Raw genomic sequence first — 19,008 nt, forward strand, 5'->3', positions numbered from 1 at the left:
CCAGTACATTATATAGAATAAATAATGGTGGCATCATGAAGAAAAAATTGTCCTGCAAAGATTAAGACCTCATATGGCTCTGGCAGCGGAGAAATAAAAAAATTATGGGGTTTAGAAGGAGGGGAGTCAAAAACGAAAATAAAAAAATGCCATCGGCAGGAAAGGGGTTAATGACATAGATCTTTTCCTTGTATTTATCCCCTCTCCATAGATTGGATTGATGATGGGGAGGATGGGTAGGTGGGCGGGGTTTGGGGTGCAGTATTGGGTGTTGCTGGTGGAAGGGGGGGCGGTATGTTTTGGTAGTCTGTCTGCCCCTTCCCTTGAGGATTATTTTCAGGACAAGGCAGCGATTTTACAATTTTTTGTTTTTTTACCCTGAACTAGCCCATGACAGGCGGCTCTGAGCACAATACTGAGCGACCTATCCTGGGCTGGCTTAGATGTCTGCGTCTTTTCACAGGCGTTGATGCTAAGATGTCATCACACCTCCTGTACTGAGATGCAGATGTCCCTACCTATCCCCAGTCCTGCTCATGGCCGATCCCGCTTCCCCTTCTGCTATAGGGCACAGTAATGGGGAGCAGAAGCGGCTGAGAGTAGGAGCGGGCCCATGAACCACAACAACTGCCACCATTATTATACTCCGGGGTGAGAGACCCGAGAGGTGAAGAAACATACCGTATATACTCAAGTATAAGCCGACCTGAGTATAAGCCGACCCCCTAATTGTACTACAAAAAACTGGGTTATTGACTCGAGTATAAGCCGAGGGGGGGGGGATGCACACAAAAACTGTGCTGAAAAATTCGGCTTATACTCGAGTATATACGGTAGTGAGCGCTGTTACTAACTCACCTCTCCTGGATCCGGTGCGACTCCTAGCGCAGGTTACTTATCATGTTATGTCCATATTAATTATTTATGTATTAGAGAGGGCTCAGACCCTCATGATCAATAACAAACCCCATTTTTCTACTTTTATTTTCTGACCACAGGTCCCCCCCCCCCCCTGTATTTTATGTGGTCGGAGCTCCTGGTCTGGTCTCTTAATAGCAATAACATTGGGAGAGCATTGTGGGCATGCTCTGTAAATGTGCTGAGGTCAATCTGCAGGGAAAAAGGAGTATCTGAACAATTCTATATTCTATTGACTTCTTGTGGGAGAGTGTAGTGAGCATGCTCTGTAATGCGGGGAGGTCACAATGCAGGAAGTAGATGAAATGTTCCATATTCTATTAACTTCCATGGGAGAGTGTAGTGAGCATGCTCTGTGACATCTGCAAAGATCACTATGCAGGGACAGAAGGAGGTGACTGTGACCATATTATTGTATATAGGAGAGTGTAGTGAGCATGCTCTGTGACTTGTGCAGGGGTTTTTATGCAGGAAAGTCAAGGAGGTGGGCTTTGTTCAACAGCCATAGACTTCTATTGGATAGATTAGTGAGCATGCTCTGTGATGGGGAAGGGAAGAAGGAGCCGTGACCATCAGTTATATACTTATATTTAAAACTATTGTGAGCATGCTCTGTGACATAGACATAAGACTATGGGGGTGGAGGTGAGCTTTGTCCATCGCCTATAGGATATTGTTGTGAGCATGCTCTGTGACCTGTACAGAGATCATAGTGTAGGAAGGGGGAGGAGGTGAACAGATGACATCACCTATTGAATTATTTGGGAGAGTAGTGGGCATGCTTTGCGACATTTGCAGATGTAATTGTGCAGGGAGAGGTTTCAGTTTTTTGGATTACATAATCGGAGACCAGAGATGAATCTATTGTATTCTCTGCACATAAATACTTGCTAAAACATCCATTATTGTCCGCGAGCGGTGTGCTTGAGGGCCATGTTCTCCTTAGTGTTCCTCCAATGTTTCAGTAGACTCGTCTTAATCTTTTTCATCCTCAGACCGTAGATAAATGGATTGACAGTAGCCGGGAACAGAAAGTAAATGGCGCTGGAGATGTTCTGTCCATTGTAGGAGGTAGGAACTCCTGGGAGATACAAGATGGTGGAGAGTAGTCCTGAGAAATAGATAAGCACAACGACCAGCAGGTGGGTGGCGCACGTGTGCAGGGCTTTGTGCCGAGCCGGCCCCACCACTATCTTCATGACTACGTGAAGAATTTTCATGTAGGAAAGCAGAACGATGGTGAGGTCCGAGACGGTGATCAGGACCCTCACCAGAAGGCCTCCTATCTGGACCTTGGAGATATCTCCACATCCAAGGTTGACCAGCACCATGTTCTCACAATGGAAGTGATAGAGGATATTGGATTTACAGTAGTAGAGCCTGGAGGCCAAGACGACCAGAGGGAACACCGCACAACAGTAACGGACCAGCCCGTTCATGGCGGAGTGGACTAGTAAGTGCTTGGATATGACGTCCCGATAGTGTAAAGGCCGAGTGATGGCCAAGTACCGGTCTATGGCCATGAGTAGGACCACTATAGACTCGCCCATGATGCTCGAATTTACAACAAACATTTGAGTCAAACACCCAGACAGGGAGATCCGGTCGAGTCCCAGCAGGGCCAGCATCATCTTGGGGGTAATAGCCGTGGTGTAGAGGACATTGACGGCCAGCAGAGACCAGATGAGGAAGTACATGGGCAAGTGAAGGCTTTTCTCCAGCACAATGGTCATCATGACCGTAGCGTTTCCCAACAATATCACTGTATACATGGTCAAGAATGGGAGAACCAGGAGGGGCCTGAATTTTGTGACCCCTGGAAACTGGAAGAGGATGAATTCAGTGTGAGAGAAGGACGAGGTCTGGTTCAGAGATGAGGAAGCCATTCTTTCTGAGAAGTTAAACAAAATATATATTAATGGAGGTCCCACCATAGCCTGTGACCACCGCCTAGTGATAACAACTGCAGGAGACCTCTAAATCCCATCAATGTTTGGTGTGACCTTTTCCCTTTGGAGGAGGAGCCTGGAAGGGATGATCCGGCCCCCATAGAGCCCTGATCTCGCCATCATCCAGTCTGTCTGGGGTGACCTGAAGAGACAGAAGGATTGGAGCAAGCAACATCCACAGAAGATCTGAGCTTAGTTCTCCAAGATGGCGGCAGCAACCTCCCTGCCCAGTTCTACCAAAATACCCACTTACCATGTGGGATCTATAAATACAATTTGTAGAGAGGTCTTTGGGCCCCTCAGACTGCAGATCTTGGTAGACATTATGACCTCTGCAGCGCCTACAGTCACACCCCTGGTGAGGGAGTATCGTGTTCTGCCAGGTTCACAGCAGCGTTTGGGGATTCCGGCTCAGATTTCGCTTAAAATTGGCGAAGAAGAAACTACAGCGAGGACTTTCCATTATATTCTATGGGGTGCGCGGGATTCTGCATCTAACTGCTTATAAGAAGACAATGATTCACATGGGGAACGCTGGTGTGAACCGAGTACTAGACGTAGGACTGGAGATAAATACGTAACTGTAGATAGAGAGAGATAGGAGTCCGTCTGTCTGTCTGTCCGTCTGTTTGAGCAGCAGTACAGGCTGTGTATATCTGTGCAGTGATAGAGAGAGATAGAAGTCCATCTGTCTGTCTGTCTGTCTGTTAGAGCAGCAGCACAAGCTGTGTATATCTGTGCAGTGATAGAGAGAGATAGGAGTCCGTCTGTCTGTCTGTCCGTCTGTTTGAGCAGCAGTACAGTCTGTATGTGTCAGTGCAGTGATAGAGAGAGATAGGAGTCTGGCAGTCTGTCTGTTGGAGCAGCAGTACGGGATGTGTATGTCAGTGCAGTGATAGAGAGAGATAGGAGTCCGTCAGTCTGTCTGTCACACTGTTAGACTAGTCAGTAGTACATGATGTGTATCAGTGCAGTGATAGAGAGAGATAGGAGTCCGTCTGTTTGTCTGTTAGAGCAGCAGTACAGGCTGTATGTGTCAGTGCAGTGATAGAGAGATAGGAGTCCGTCTGTCTGTCTGTCCGTCTGTTTGAGCAGCAGTACAGGCTGTGTATATCTGTGCAGTGATAGAGAGAGATAGAAGTCCATCTGTCTGTCTGTCTGTCTGTTAGAGCAGCAGCACAAGCTGTGTATATCTGTGCAGTGATAGAGAGAGATAGGAGTCCGTCTGTCTGTCACACTGTTTGAGCAGCAGTACAGGCTGTGTATATCTGTGCAGTAATAGAGAGAGATAGGAGTCCATCTGTCTGTCTGTCTGTTAGAGCAGCAGCACAAGCTGTGTATATCTGTGTAGTGATAGAGAGAGATAGGAGTCCGTTCGTCTGTCTGTTAGAGGAGCAGTACAGTCTGTGTGTGTCAGTGTAGTGATAGAGAGAGATAGGAGTTTGTCTGTCTGTCTGTTAGAGCAGCAGTATGAGATGTGTATGTCAGTGTAGTGATAGAGAGAGATAGGAGTCCGTCTGTCTGTCTGTCCGTTTGTTAGAGTAGCAGCAGTACAGTCTGTATGTGTCCATGCAATGATAGAGAGTAGATAGGAGTCCGTCTGTCTGTCTGTCCATCTATTAGAGCTGCAGTACAGTCTGTGTGTGTCCGTGCAGTGATAGAGAGAGATAGGAGTCCGTCTGTCTGTCTGTCCGTCTATTAGAGCTGCAGTACAGTCTGTGTGTGTCCGTGCAGTGATAGAGAGATAGGAGTCCGTCTGTCTGAGCAGCAGTACAGTCCGTGCAGTGATGTGCTGGTGTTTTTGTGCTGCAGCAGATTCATCCAACCCAATCACAATTCACAGAATCAAAACATTCACCTGTTTTGTGTCCCAGACCAGGAGCCGGTGATATATTCTCACTGCACAGCGTTCTGTGACTGGGGGGTGTATCCGCTGTGGTCAGAGTGTGCACATCCACCCCCGGGCCCGGAGGAGTAGTGGGGCCTATGGGCAGCCGGAGATGGCAGGGCCCTGCAGCATCATTAATGTTGTCTCCTAAGTAAAGTTCATGCGCCTGTGGTAGGAGAGACCGGTGCTCCTCATTGCTGCCTGCGGAGGTCGCTGTACTGAACTGTATACTATATCTACAGGGGAGACAGTGGCGGGGTATCAGACTTTCCAGAACATTAGCTCATTAAGCTGTGGAGACTCCCTACAGAGTTACTGCAGTTACCTGGGGATGATGATTTATCTTCAGGATCGCTCATCAATAGGAGATGACAGCAGGGTGCAACAGCCAGGGCCTGTGCTGATCAGCAGTCTGATGGGAACAGGGAGCTCGTGTGAGTGTTATGGCCCCCTACTCTCATTACATTATATGACATATCTTCTTTATAGTGTCTGTGTAATGTTATTATAGCCTTGTCCTGTCACACTGTCACAACGCATGAAACAGGTGGCGATCAATGCAAAGCGTGAAGAGGTCACAGTTGTCCTGCAACATCCACAACCTCACAATAATCTTACACAAGCCTGACAGTGACCGCACAACTGCTTTACAAGTCTCACAACAACCTTAGAAGAGCCCCAGAAAGGAATCACTGCAGCCTCAACAATCCTTCCTCAGTCTGAAATATTCCTTACAACAGTCTCACAGCAGTCTCACAACAGTCTCGCAACAGTCTCGCAACAGTCTCACAATGGTCTTACAACAGTCTCACAACAGTCTTACAACAGTCTCACAACAATCTCACAACAGACTTACAACAGTCTTACAACAGTCTCACAACAATCTTACAACAGTCTCACAACAGACTTACAACAGTCTCACAACAATCTTACAACAGTCTCACAACAGACTTACAACAGTCTTACAACAGTATCATAACAGTCTCACAACAGTCTTACAACAGTCTCTTAACACTCACAACAGTCTCACAACAGTCTTACAACAGTCTCACAACATACTCACAACAGTCTTACCACAGTCTCACAACAGTCTTACCACAGTCTCATAAAAGACTCACAACAGTCTTACAACAGTCTTACAACAGTATCATAACAGTCTCCCAACAGTCTTACAACAGACTCACAACAGTCTTACAACAGTCTCACAACAGTCTCACAACAGTCTTACAACAGTCTCACAACAGTCTCACAACAGTCTTACAACAGTCTCACAACAGACTCACAACAGTCTTACCACAGTCTCACAACAGTCTCACAACAGTCTTACCACAGTCTCATAAAAGACTCACAATAGTCTTACAACAGTCTTACAACAGTCTCACAACAGACTCACAACAGTCTTACAACAGTCTAACAACAGATTCACAACAGTCTTACCACAGTCTCACAACAGTCTTACCACAGTCTCACAACAGACTCACAAGAGTCTTACAACAGTCTCACAACAGACTCACAACAGTCTTACCACAGTCTCACAACAGTCACACAACAGTCTTACCACAGTCTCATAACAGACTCACAACAGTCTTACAACAGTCTCACAACAGACTCACAACAGTCTTACCACAGTCTCACAACAGTCTTACCACAGTCTCATAACAGACTCACAACAGTCTTACAACAGTCTTACCACAGTCTCACAACAGTCTTACCACAGTCTCATAACAGACTCACAACAGTCTTACAACAGTCTCACAACAGACTCACAACAGTCTTACCACAGTCTCACAACAGTCTCACAACAGTCTTACCACAGTCTCATAACAGACTCACAACAGTCTTACAACAGTCTCACAACAGTCTCACAACAGTCTTACCACAGTCTCATAACAGACTCACAACAGTCTCACAACAGTCTCACAACAGACTCGCAACAGTCTCGCAACAGTCTCGCAACAGTCTCGCAACAGTCTCACAAAAGTCTCACTAAAGTCTCACAACAGTCTCACAATCTCCAAACTAAATCCCATAGTCCATTGTTATATCTGGGAATAAAACCCATAGAATAAGGTTGTGTTCAGACGTTGCAGCTGCGGGGCAGGTAAATAAAAAATAAGACAAGCTCTGGGGTTTCCTGGTAGTTTTGGTGTTGAAAGAAATGAATTCAATGTTTCCTCTGGTAACAACTGCCCGGACACAGGAGATACATGAGCTTTATGTGATTCTCTCTTCTGCAGGGTCTGAACAGCGTTGATCCCGACTGCCACAATGTGTCCTCTTATAACACAGGTCAACAAAAAAAAAAAAAAAAATTACTGGTGTCCAAAATATTTTAATGAATTTGGGGTATTTTTGGGGTGCTGATTCTGAATATGTCATCAGTTTTGCCAGATTGGCTCAAGTTTTTGAGATTTTTGGTATCTTATTTATAGCACTTGTTGGTAAATGCGACGCATCATCTCATTAATTTCTTTGGATTAGTACTTGAACTGAGCAGTTCTCAATATAGTTTTTTGTTAATTAGTGTTCTAAAAGTTTGTTCATAGCTTGATTTTTGCACTAACTTTATGTTGTTGTCTGTTTTCCAGTGAAAAGCATGAACTCATCAAGAAGAAGTTGTCTTAATGATCCAGACTCATTCTGTTACATTTGTGGTGAATATACACTGCAAAAACATAGAAGAAACATAACAGACTTCATAAAAAAAGTGTATTTGGCCTATTTTGGGGTTATGCTTGCAGTGTATATTCACCACAAATGTAACAGAATGAGTCTGGATCATTCTTGATGAGTTCATGCTTTTCACTGGAAAACAGACAACAACATAAAGTTAGTGCAAAAATCAAGCTATGAACAAACTTTTAGAACACTAATTAACAAAAAAACTATATTGAGAACTGCTCAGTTCAAGTACTAATCCAAAGAAATTAATGAGATGATGCGTCGCATTTACCAACAAGTGCTATAAAGAAGATACCAAAAATCTCAAAAACTTGAGCCAATCTGGCAAAACTGATGACATATTCAGAATCAGCACCCCAAAGTTACCCTAAATTCGTTGAAATATCTTTGGCCCCAAAAATGCTGTTGACCTGTGTAATGATTCTCACTCTATGGCTATCCAAGTGTTAATGAACTACAACTCCCAGCATGCCTCAATAACCGGTATACATGGCTGTGAGGGCAGTGACCCCTCTATATTAGTGTGACCCCCCATATAGTGCACGGTGTACATACCTGTATACATGGCTGTGAGGGCAGTGACCCCTCTATATTAGTGTGACCCCCCATATAGTGTACATACCTGTATACATGGCTGTGAGGGCAGTGACCCCTCTATATCAGTGTGACCCCCCCCCCCCATATAGTGCACGGTGTACATACCTGTATACATGGCTGTGGCCCCTGTCCGTCCTCGGTCTCTCTCTGTGACATTATATATCTGTTGCCGGGCCCCGGGGATTTCTTCGCTGCCTCTCATTACCTGCACTAATGTCTCTGCCATCACTGAGGCTGTCGTAGTGATATTAGGAGCCTGTACACACTCACCTGAAGTCCTCGGAGACCTCACGTGTCTTACATGACTGTTCAGAGCAATTGTCAACTTTTTATTCAGACTAAATAGAGTCTGACGGATGATTTCACCAAATCAGATCCGAAACAAATATCAGGAATCTCACTCATCTCTACTCGTCATCATGTGTAGGCTCACCTGTCTGTATACACCTGTATGTGCGCTCACCTGTCTGTATACACCTGTATGTGCGCTCACCTGTCTGTATACACCTGTATGTGCGCTCACCTGTCTGTATACACCTGTATGTGCGCTCACCTGTCTGTATACACCTGTGTGCGCTCACCTGTCTGTATACACCTGTATGTGCACTCACCTGTCTGTATACACCTGTATGTGCACTCACCTGTCTGTATACACCTGTATGTGCACTCACCTGTCTGTATACACCTGTATGTGAGCTCACCTGTCTGTATACACCTGTATGTGCGCTCACCTGTCTGTATACACCTGTATGTGCGCTCACCTGTCTGTATACACCTGTGTGCGCTCACCTGTCTGTATACACCTGTATGTGCACTCACCTGTCTGTATACACCTGTATGTGCACTCACCTGTCTGTATACACCTGTATGTGCGCTCACCTGTCTGTATACACCTGTATGTGCGCTCACCTGTCTGTATACACCTGTATGTGTGCTCACCTGTCTGTATACACCTGTATGTGCGCTCACCTGTCTGTATACACCTGTATGTGCGCTCACATGTCTGTATACACCTGTATGTGCGCTCACCTGTCTGTATACACCTGTATGTGCGCTCACCTGTCTGTATACACCTGTGTGTGCGCTCACCTGTCTGTATACACCTGTGTGTGCGCTCACCTGTCTGTATACACCTGTGTGCACGCTCACCTGACTGTATACACCTGTGTGTGCGCTCACCTGTCTGTATACACCTGTGTGTGCGCTCACCTGTCTGTATACACCTGTGTGTGCGCTCACCTGTCTGTATACACCTGTGTGTGCGCTCACCTGTCTGTATACACCTGTGTGTGCGCTCACCTGTCTGTATACACCTGTGTGTGCGCTCACCTGACTGTATACACCTGTGTGTGCGCTCACCTGACTGTATACACCTGTGTGCGCGCTCACCTGTCTGTATACACCTGTGTGTGCGCTCACCTGTCTGTATACACCTGTGTGTGCGCTCACCTATCTGTATACACCTGTGTGTGCGCTCACCTGTCTGTATACACCTGTGTGCGCGCTCACCTGACTGTATACACCTGTGTGCGCGCTCACCTGTCTGTATACACCTGTGTGTGCGCTCACCTGTCTGTATACACCTGTGTGTGCGCTCACCTGTCTGTATACACCTGTGTGTGCGCTCACCTATCTGTATACACCTGTGTGTGCGCTCACCTGTCTGTATACACCTGTGTGTGCGCTCACCTGTCTGTATACACCTGTGTGTGCGCTCACCTGTCTGTATACACCTGTGTGTGCGCTCACCTGTCTGTATACACCTGTGTGTGCGCTCACCTGTCTGTATACACCTGTGTGTGCGCTCACCTATCTGTATACACCTGTATGTGCGCTCACCTGTCTGTATACACCTGTGTGTGCGCTCACCTGTCTGTATACACCTGTGTGTGCGCTCACCTGTCTGTATACACCTGTGTGTGCGCTCACCTGACTGTATACACCTGTGTGTGCGCTCACCTGTCTGTATACACCTGTGTGTACGCTCACCTGTCTGTATACACCTGTGTGTGCACTCACCTGTCTGTATACACCTGTGTGTACGCTCACCTGTCTGTATACACCTGTGTGTGCACTCACCTGTCTGTATACACCTGTGTGTGCGCTCACCTGTCTGTATACACCTGTGTGTGCGCTCACCTGTCTGTATACACCTGTGTGCGCACTCACCTGACTGTATACACCTGTGTGCGCGCTCACCTGTCTGTATACACCTGTGTGTGCGCTCACCTGTCTGTATACACCTGTGTGTGCGCTCACCTGTCTGTATACACCTGTGTGTGCGCTCACCTATCTGTATACACCTGTGTGTGCGCTCACCTGTCTGTATACACCTGTGTGTGCGCTCACCTGTCTGTATACACCTGTGTGTGCGCTCACCTGTCTGTATACACCTGTATGTGTGCTCACTAGAGATGAGCGAACAGTGTTCTATCGAACTCATGTTCGATCGGATATTAGGCTGTTCGGCATGTTCGAATCGAATCGAACACCGCGTGGTAAAGTGCGCCATTACTCGATTCCCCTCCCACCTTCCCTGGCGCCTTTTTTGCTCCAATAACAGCGCAGGGTAGGTGGGACAGGAACTACGACACCGGTGACGTTGAGAAAAGTAGGCAAAACCCATTGGCTGCCGAAAACATGTGACCTCTAATTTAAAAGAACAGCGCCGCCCAGGTTCGCGTCATTCTGAGCTTGCAATTCACCGAGGACGGAGGTTTCCGTCCAGCTAGCTAGGGCTTAGATTCTGGGTAGGCAGGGACAGGCTAGGATAGGAAGGAGAAGACAACCAACAGCTCTTATAAGAGCTAAATTCCAGGGAGAAGCTTGTCAGTGTAACGTGGCACTGACGGGCTCAATCGCCGCAACCCAGCTTTCCCAGGATCCTGAATGGAATACACTGTCAGTGTATTCCCGTATACCCGATATATACCCCGATACCCGTTCCAACGGTGTGCCCCCCCACCTTCACCCCAGAAATACCCTGCAAGTCCCCTAGCAATAGAATTGGGGCTATATACACCCACTATTTTTGCTACTGCCATATAGTGCCATTGTCTGACTGGGAATTCAAAGAATATATTGGGGTTACGTGCACCCACAATTTTTACTACTGGTATACAGTGCCAGTTTCTGACTGGTAATTCAAAGAATACATTGGGGTTACAAATACCCTCATTTCTTGCTACTGCCATATAGTGCCAGTTTCTGACTGGTAATTCAAAGAATATATTGGGGTTACGTGCACCCACAATTTTTACTACTGGTATACAGTGCCATTGTCTGACTGGGAATTCAAAGAATATATTGGGGTTATAAATACCCTCATTTCTTGCTACTGGTATATAGTGCCATTGTCTGACTGGGAATTCAAAGAATATATTGGGGTTACGTGCACCCACAATTTTTGCTACTGGTATATAGTGCCAATTTCTAACTGGGAATTCAAAATGCGCAAGGCTCCCGGAAAGGGACGTGGACGAGGCCGTGGGCGAGGTCGGGGGAATGGTTCTGGGGAGCAAGGTAGCAGTGAAGTCACAGGGCGTCCCGTGCCTACTCCTGTGGGGCAGCAAGCATTGCGCCACTCCACAGTGCCAGGGTTGCTTGCCACATTAACTAAACTGCAGGGTACAAACCTTAGTAGGCCCGAGAACCAGGAACAGGTCTTGCAATGACTGTCAGAGAACGCTTACAGCACATTGTCCAGCAGCCAGTCAGACTCTGCCTCCTCTCCTCCTATTACCCAACAGTCTTGTCCTCCTTCCTCCCAAAATTCCCAAGCTTCACAGAACAATAACCCAAACTGTCCCTGCTCCCCAGAGCTGTTCTCCGCTCCTTTCATTGTCCCTCAACCTGCCTCTCCACGTCACGATTCCACGAACCTAACAGAGGAGCATCTGTGTCCAGATGCTCAAACACTAGAGTCTCCTCCATCTCCGTTCGATTTGGTGGTGGATGACCAGCAACCCACCCTCATCGACGATGATGTGACGCAGTTGCCTTCAGGGCATCCAGTTGACCGGCGCATTGTGCGGGAGGAGGAGATGAGACAGGAGTTGGAAGAGGAAGTGGTGGATGATGAGGACACTGACCCGACCTGGACAGGGGGGATGTCAAGCGGGGAAAGTAGTGTGGATGTTGAGGCAAGTGCAGCACCAAAAAGGGTAGCTAGAGGCAGAGGCAGAGGTCAGCAGCTTAGGCGAAGCCAGGCCACACCCGGAATCTCCCAAGATGTTCCAGTTCGTACCCAGCCCCGAAAAACTCCCACCTCGAGGGCACGTTTCTCGAAGGTGTGGAGTTTTTTCAAGGAATGCGCCGAGGACAGATATAGTGTTGTCTGCACAATTTGCCTCTCGAAATTGATTAGGGGCTCTGAGAAGAGCAACCTGTCCACCACTTCAATGCGCCGTCATTTGGAATCCAAGCACTGGAATCAGTGGCAGGCAGCAACGGCAGGACAAAGGCCGCCTGCCGTTCACGCCACTGCCACTGCCTCTGCCACTGCCTCTGCCTCTGCCACTGCCACTGCTGACTGTGCTGGCGATGCACTCCAGAGGACGAGCCAGGACACCACTTCATCTGCCTCCGCCACTTTGTTGACTTCTCCCTCATCCTCCCCTGTTCCTGTCTTATCTCCTTCTCCTGCACCATCAAAGGCACCATCAGGCGCTTCTTTACAACAACCCACCATCTCTCAGACATTGGAGTGGTGGCAGAAATACACTGCTAACCACCCACACGCGCAAGCCTTGAACGCCAACATCGCTAAACTGCTGGCCCAGGAGATGTTGGCGTTCCGGCTTGTTGAAACTCCCGCCTTCCTGGACCTGATGGCAACTGCGGCACCTCGCTATGCCGTCCCTAGCCGTCACTACTTCTCCCGGTGTGCCGTCCCCGCCTTGCACCAGCACGTGTCACTCAACATCAGGCGGGCCCTTAGTTCCGCGCTTTGCACAAAGGTCCACTTGACCACCGACGCGTTGACAAGTGCATGCGGACAGGGACGCTACATTTCACTGACGGCACACTGGGTGAATGTAGTTGAGGCTGGGACTGCTTCCCAAACTGGCCCGGTGTACCTCGTCTCCCCGCCTAACATTCCTGGCAGGGACACGAGAAGAACACCCCCCTCCTCCTCCTCCTCTACCGCCTCCTCCTCCGCCACCGCCTCCTCCTCCGCCACCGCCTCCTCCTCCGCTGTTAGATTGACCCCAGCTACGAGTTGGAAACGTTGCAGCACTGGCGTTGGTAGACGTCAGCAGGCTGTGCTGAAGCTGATCAGCTTGGGGGACAGACAGCACACTGCCTCCGAGGTGAGGGATGCCCTCCTCGATGAGACGGCAATATGGTTTGAGCCGCTGCACCTGGGCCCAGGCATGGTCGTTTGTGATAACGGCCGGAACCTGGTAGCAGCTCTGGAGCTTGCCGGACTCCAACATGTTCCATGCCTGGCCCACGTCTTCAACCTAGTGGTGCAACGTTTCCTAAAGAGCTACCCCAATGTTCCAGAGCTACTGGTGAAAGTGCGGCGCATGTGCGCCCACTTTCGCAAGTCGACAGTAGCCGCTGCTAGCTTAAAATCTCTCCAGCAACGCCTGCATGTGCCACAACACCGGCTTTTGTGCGACGTCCCCACACGCTGGAACTCAACGTTTCAGATGTTGAATAGAGTGGTTGAGCAGCAGAGACCTTTGATGGAATACCAGCTACAAAACCCTAGGGTGCCACAAAGTCAGCTGCCTCAGTTTCTCATCCATGAGTGGCCATGGATGAGAGACCTTTGTGACATCCTACGGGTGTTTGAGGAGTCCACAAGGAGGGTGAGCTCTGAGGATGCGATGGTGAGCCTTACAATCCCGCTCTTGTGTGTTCTGAGAGAATCCCTGATTGACATCAGGGATAACTCAGATCACACAGAGGAGTTAGGGATAGCATCCGATCCGTCACAGCTGGAGAGTAGGTCCACACATCTGTCCGCTTCACTGCGTTTAATGGAGGAGGAGGAGGAGGAGGAGGAGGAGGAAGAAGAGTTGTCCGATGATGTGATGGTGATACAGGAGGCTTCCGGGCAACTTCGAATCGTCCCATTGTTGCAGCGCGGATGGGTAGACATGGAGGATGAGGAGGAAATGGAGATTGAACTTTCCGGTGGGGCCAGAGGAGTCATGCCAACTAACACTGTGGCAGACATGGCTGAGTTCATGTTGGGGTGCTTTACAACCGACAAGCGTATTGTCAAAATCATGGAGGACAACCAGTACTGGATCTTTGCTATCCTTGACCCCCGGTATAAAAACAACATCTCGTCTTTTATTCCGGTAGAGGGGAGGGCCAATCGCATCAATGCTTGCCACAGGCAATTGGTGCAGAATATGATGGAGATGTTTCCAGCATGTGACGTTGGCGGCAGGGAGGGCAGTTCCTCCAGTAGGCGACCAAGTTCTCACCGGTCCACACAAACGAGGGGCACACTGTCTAAGGTCTGGGACACCTTGATGGCACCCCCTCGCCAAAGTGCCGCCACAGAGGGTCCGAGTGTCACCAGGCGTGAGAAGTATAGGCGCATGTTGCGGGAATACCTTTCCGACCACAGCCCTGTCCTCTCCGACCCCTCTGCGCCCTACACGTATTGGGTGTCGAAGTTGGACCTGTGGCTTGAACTTGCCCTATATGCCTTGGAGGTGCTGTCCTGTCCTGCCGCCAGCGTCCTATCTGAGAGGGTGTTCAGTGCAGCCGGTGGCATCATCACTGACAAGCGCATCCGTCTGTCAGCTGAGAGTGCCGACCGGCTCACTTTGATAAAAATGAACCACCACTGGATAGAGCCTTCATTTTTGTGCCCACCTGTGTAAAGCACCCCAACATGAAACTCCATGTCTGTACTCAACCTCTCCAATTCCTCCGCATCCTCATACTCATCCACCATAAGCGTTGCACAATTCTGCTAATACTAGGCTCCCTCCAACATGATTTCCCCCAACTCTGCTGGTTAGAGGCTCCCTCCACCCTGATTTCCACCAACTCTGCTGGTTAGAGGCTCCCTCCACCATGAATTGGTCCAAACTGGGCTGGTTAGAGGCTCCCTCCACCATGAATTGGTCCAAACTGGGGTTTTTAGAGGCTCCCTCCACCATGAATTGGTCCAAACTGGGGTTTTTAGAGGCTCCCTCCACCATGAATTTGCCCAAACTGGGGTTTTTAGAGGCTCCCTCCACCATGAATTTGCCCAAACTCTGCTGGTTAGAGGCTCAATCCACCCTGATTTTCAAAACAAATGTTGGTGCCAACCTCAACTTACTACAAGGGCCAAATTCACTGCTGGTGACAAGCTCTCCTCACTGCAAGTGCCAAATACACATGTTTCAAGGTGTTTTCCTACTGTCAGAGAGGTGGTATTGAGTGTGTAAAGTGTGTAGTTGTTAGGCTGTGATGTTGGGGTAATAGAGGGTCTTTGGTGTGTTAGATGCCCCCAGACATGCTTCCCCTGCTGTCCCAGTGTCATTCCAGAGGTGTTGGCATCATTTCCTGGGGTGTCATAGTGGACTTGGTGACCCTCCAGACACGGATTTGGGCTTCCCCCTTAACGAGTATATGTTCCCCATAGACTATAATGGGGTTCGAAACCCGTTCGAACACACGAACAGTGAGCGGCTGTTCGATTCGAATTTCGAACCTCGAACATTTTAGTGTTCGCTCATCTCTAGTGCTCACCTGTCTGTATACCACCTACATATTGTATATTACTGTGTGAGTATCAGAGCATACAGCCTGCCATGTTAGCAAGTGAGTGCTCTGACTTGTCATGGTTGGTCTTCTTAGCCTACGTGGTGGTCGTCATTGTCATCTTCCAAGAGTCAGCCTCTACTCCTGGCTGTCAACTATCCAGGCATACTCTTCCCTCTTCTTCTTAAGGCTACTTATTCCGTGTCCTCTACCATAATGACCCAGACCGAGTGCTTCATTTTCCTCTAGATCCTTGTGCACATAAGATTGTTCATGCAGATCCTCACCAACCCCAGTGATGGTGACCAAGGGGTGGAAGCTGTTCCCTCTCCTCTGTCCCTCGTTGCATAATTATAAGGGTTTCCTGTAAGATATGCAGTAGACGGATGACATTGCTGATGCTGCAGTTTTCCCTGAAGACAAATTTGATGGCGCCCCCAAATGGCTTGAGAATGCGACACACTTCCTTATGTGCCTTCAGTGGCAGATTGTAGAATAACCCATTACAGGAAATTATTAGGACTTGAGTTTCGTACATTAATCATCATATAGTACCCGAGTGGCACGAGGTGTGGCTGCGTTATTACAAGGCTCTGGACAGCTTTCTGGATTGACTTATGGTAATTTTTTTGGTCAGACATGTTCCCGGCCCTCTGGGCTCTGTCCACTTTTGCCAAAAGTGATGAAGTGAGACCAGAGAGAGGGAAATGGCTCATCTTTGGTGCAAAAAAGTGCTGTACACCGAAGATGCGCCACAACTATTCTGCCATTGTCCCTGTGGTCTGGTCTGCAGTAATCATTCACCGCCTTTCGTTGTGCACTCCAACATGTGCACGGTGGAATTTCTGCAAATTGGGGCATTGCAGATGAGGCAGCACAAGGACAGGCCATTTTGTTACTGCAGCGTGTTCTTAGGCTAAGGATGGCTGAAATGTGGAAATACTTTTTCCTGGCCATAAGCACCGCCTCCTTTAACCCTTCACCGTTCAGGAGCTAAGCCAACTCCATAAGCACTCGGTCTCAGCGGTAACTACTGCGGCACCTGCAATCAGTGACAACACAATAGCAACCATTGCATCTAAATCCTCGTTCACATCTGCGTCAGTAATCCGCATTGGAACCCCCCCAAATGGCCTACCAAACGCATTGCCAAGCGGTTTGCAGTGAAAGCACATGGACCCCATAGACTACAATGAGAACCATGTGCTTTCCGCACAAGTCCTGCGGACAGGAAAGTAGATTGTGAACTACTACCCAAGAGAACTCCCCCAAATGGATTACAGACACAGATGTGAACCATGCCTAAGGCCTTGTTATGACTGTGGCCCCTGATCACCTCCAAGGGCCACGGTAAGCTCCCAGGGAAGCCGGTATGTTGTTATAGCAAATCTAGGCCTGAGCAAGTCTCCCAGGTCTGCCATATTATAGTGTTTGGCTGAGAGACAGAATATATGTCAGTACTGCAGGGGATTATATCAGGGATCAGAAGATCAAGTCATCTAGTGGGGCAGAAAAACGTAAAAATAAATAAATGAAAAAAGCTTGAAAATATAAAAAAAAATAAACAAACATAAACGCCGAAATTCAGTTATAAAAATGATCAAAATATTTGAAAATGTAAAAAATAAAAAGATATAAAAATAAACGCCAAGTTCAGTTCTAAACAAAATCCACATTCTGTATTATATAAGCAAATAACACAAATAAAAAACGTACGGGTCTTATATCGCTGCATTCAAAAAGTCACATCTGGAATCTGTGAAAAGTGCAGCTCATCCTACAAAAAACAAGACTCCAAACAGCTCCAGTGATAGAAAACTAAAAAAAATATCACTCTCAGGATTGTTTTTTCATGTTGATATTGTGCAAAATTAGTAAAATGTTTGAAAGGATTTGTAAGATGTAAGATGTTGGGTTTTCATGCAAAAAGTGCAAATTTTATAGTGTAAGAAACAGAAACAATGTGAAAATTGGAGTGTTTATTTTATCCCTATCAGAAAGAGTTAATAAGTTTAGGGGACACCAAAAAGCTGTCATTGAAAAAATATCACATTCTCCGCAAAATACAAGTCCTAAATTGGCTTAAAAATATAAAAGACAGTTATGATTTTCAAAATTTTGCAAGAAATGGCTGAATTATGGCCAATTAAAACAGGTCGACAACAAATTTATTTAAAATATTTTTGAAAATGAGGATGATGATGACGTGTCCTAGGAGTTGATGTACAGTCAGGAACCGGAACACTTCACATGCTGACTGAGGCCTGTAGAGTCTGAGATGGAGCTCTTGTTTTGCATGGTCTGACCTTGGAGGGAATTTTTTCAATGGTTCTCTCCTAGGAAGATCGGCACCTGTCTTGAATGTTTTCTACATGTGAATATTCTTTCTGACTGTAACGTGTTTGAAAATGACCTCATAACCCTCCTCAGACGGATCGGTAACAATGACTTCTCTAAGATCATTGCTGATGTCTTTCCTCCTTGGCATTGTCTTAGTATATGCCTGAATGCTCAAGACCAGCAAACTGCCCAAACTTCCACTTCTATAGAGGCTGGTGCAATAAATTCATCAGACATTTGGTTATCTGCGTCGGCGGCTACTTACCCTCTTAGCTTCTATGGGAACACTAAGGGTGGACTTCTAGGTGTGTTTTGAGACTTAGGTAGGTCATTAAGCAGGATTTTTAGGATATTTTTAACCCCTTAATGACGCTGGATAGTTTGAATGTTAATGGGGACTTTTTCATATTTTCCCTCCCCGTCTTCCAGAATACTTTTTTCATTTTTCTGTCCCCATCGCTATGTCAGGGCTTATTCCTTGTACTTACATTTGCCACCATTTCGAGGTTTGTATAATGTTTAGCTTTTAGTTACGTGTTTTGGGGTCCAGGTGATATAACACAGTTCTGTTTCGGCGTTCCCTCTGCCTTATACATGACCTGGCATCCTTGTCCGGCCGCTCATTACCATTACGGTGATATCAGATTTGTATCAGTTTTTTTTGGCCAGTGGGGACTTGTACACACCTGGGGAGACAGAACATCTTTGTTTATGTTTTTATGAACTTTTTATTTTGAACATTTTTTTGTTACTTTTTCCCGGTCCCACAGGGGGACTTGAACCTGAGACCTCTGATCACTAGTCCACTGTAATATAGCACATTGCACATAGGCTCACGATCAGAGGAGGTCGATCTTACCCCTGGACCCCTGGATGCTGTCATTGCCATTGATCTCGGCATCTGAAGGGTTA

The 19,008-nt window shown here is 47.5% G+C and overlaps 2 protein-coding genes across 2 annotated transcripts in view; one reads left to right on the forward strand and one right to left on the reverse strand.

The window, feature by feature from the left end:
• The window catches only part of LOC142194239 (stromal interaction molecule 1-like), a 308,297-nt gene that overhangs the window by 204,607 nt on the left and 84,682 nt on the right, over window positions 1-19,008 (forward strand). The window lies entirely within an intron of this gene.
• Window positions 1,821-2,804, reverse strand: LOC142193523 (olfactory receptor 52K2-like). The gene has a single exon (XM_075262496.1). The coding sequence runs from the start codon at window positions 2,802-2,804 to the stop codon at window positions 1,821-1,823; it is 984 nt and encodes a 327-aa protein (XP_075118597.1).

The sequence above is a fragment of the Leptodactylus fuscus genome, chromosome 2 (assembly GCF_031893055.1).
Source record: "Leptodactylus fuscus isolate aLepFus1 chromosome 2, aLepFus1.hap2, whole genome shotgun sequence".
Taxonomy (NCBI): Eukaryota; Metazoa; Chordata; class Amphibia; order Anura; family Leptodactylidae; genus Leptodactylus; species Leptodactylus fuscus.

Bases quoted from the DNA above. Each gene is read 5' to 3' on its own strand.
- LOC142193523 (XM_075262496.1), bottom strand. From the start codon at position 2,804: ATGGCTTCCTCATCTCTGAACCAGACCTCGTCCTTCTCTCACACTGAA.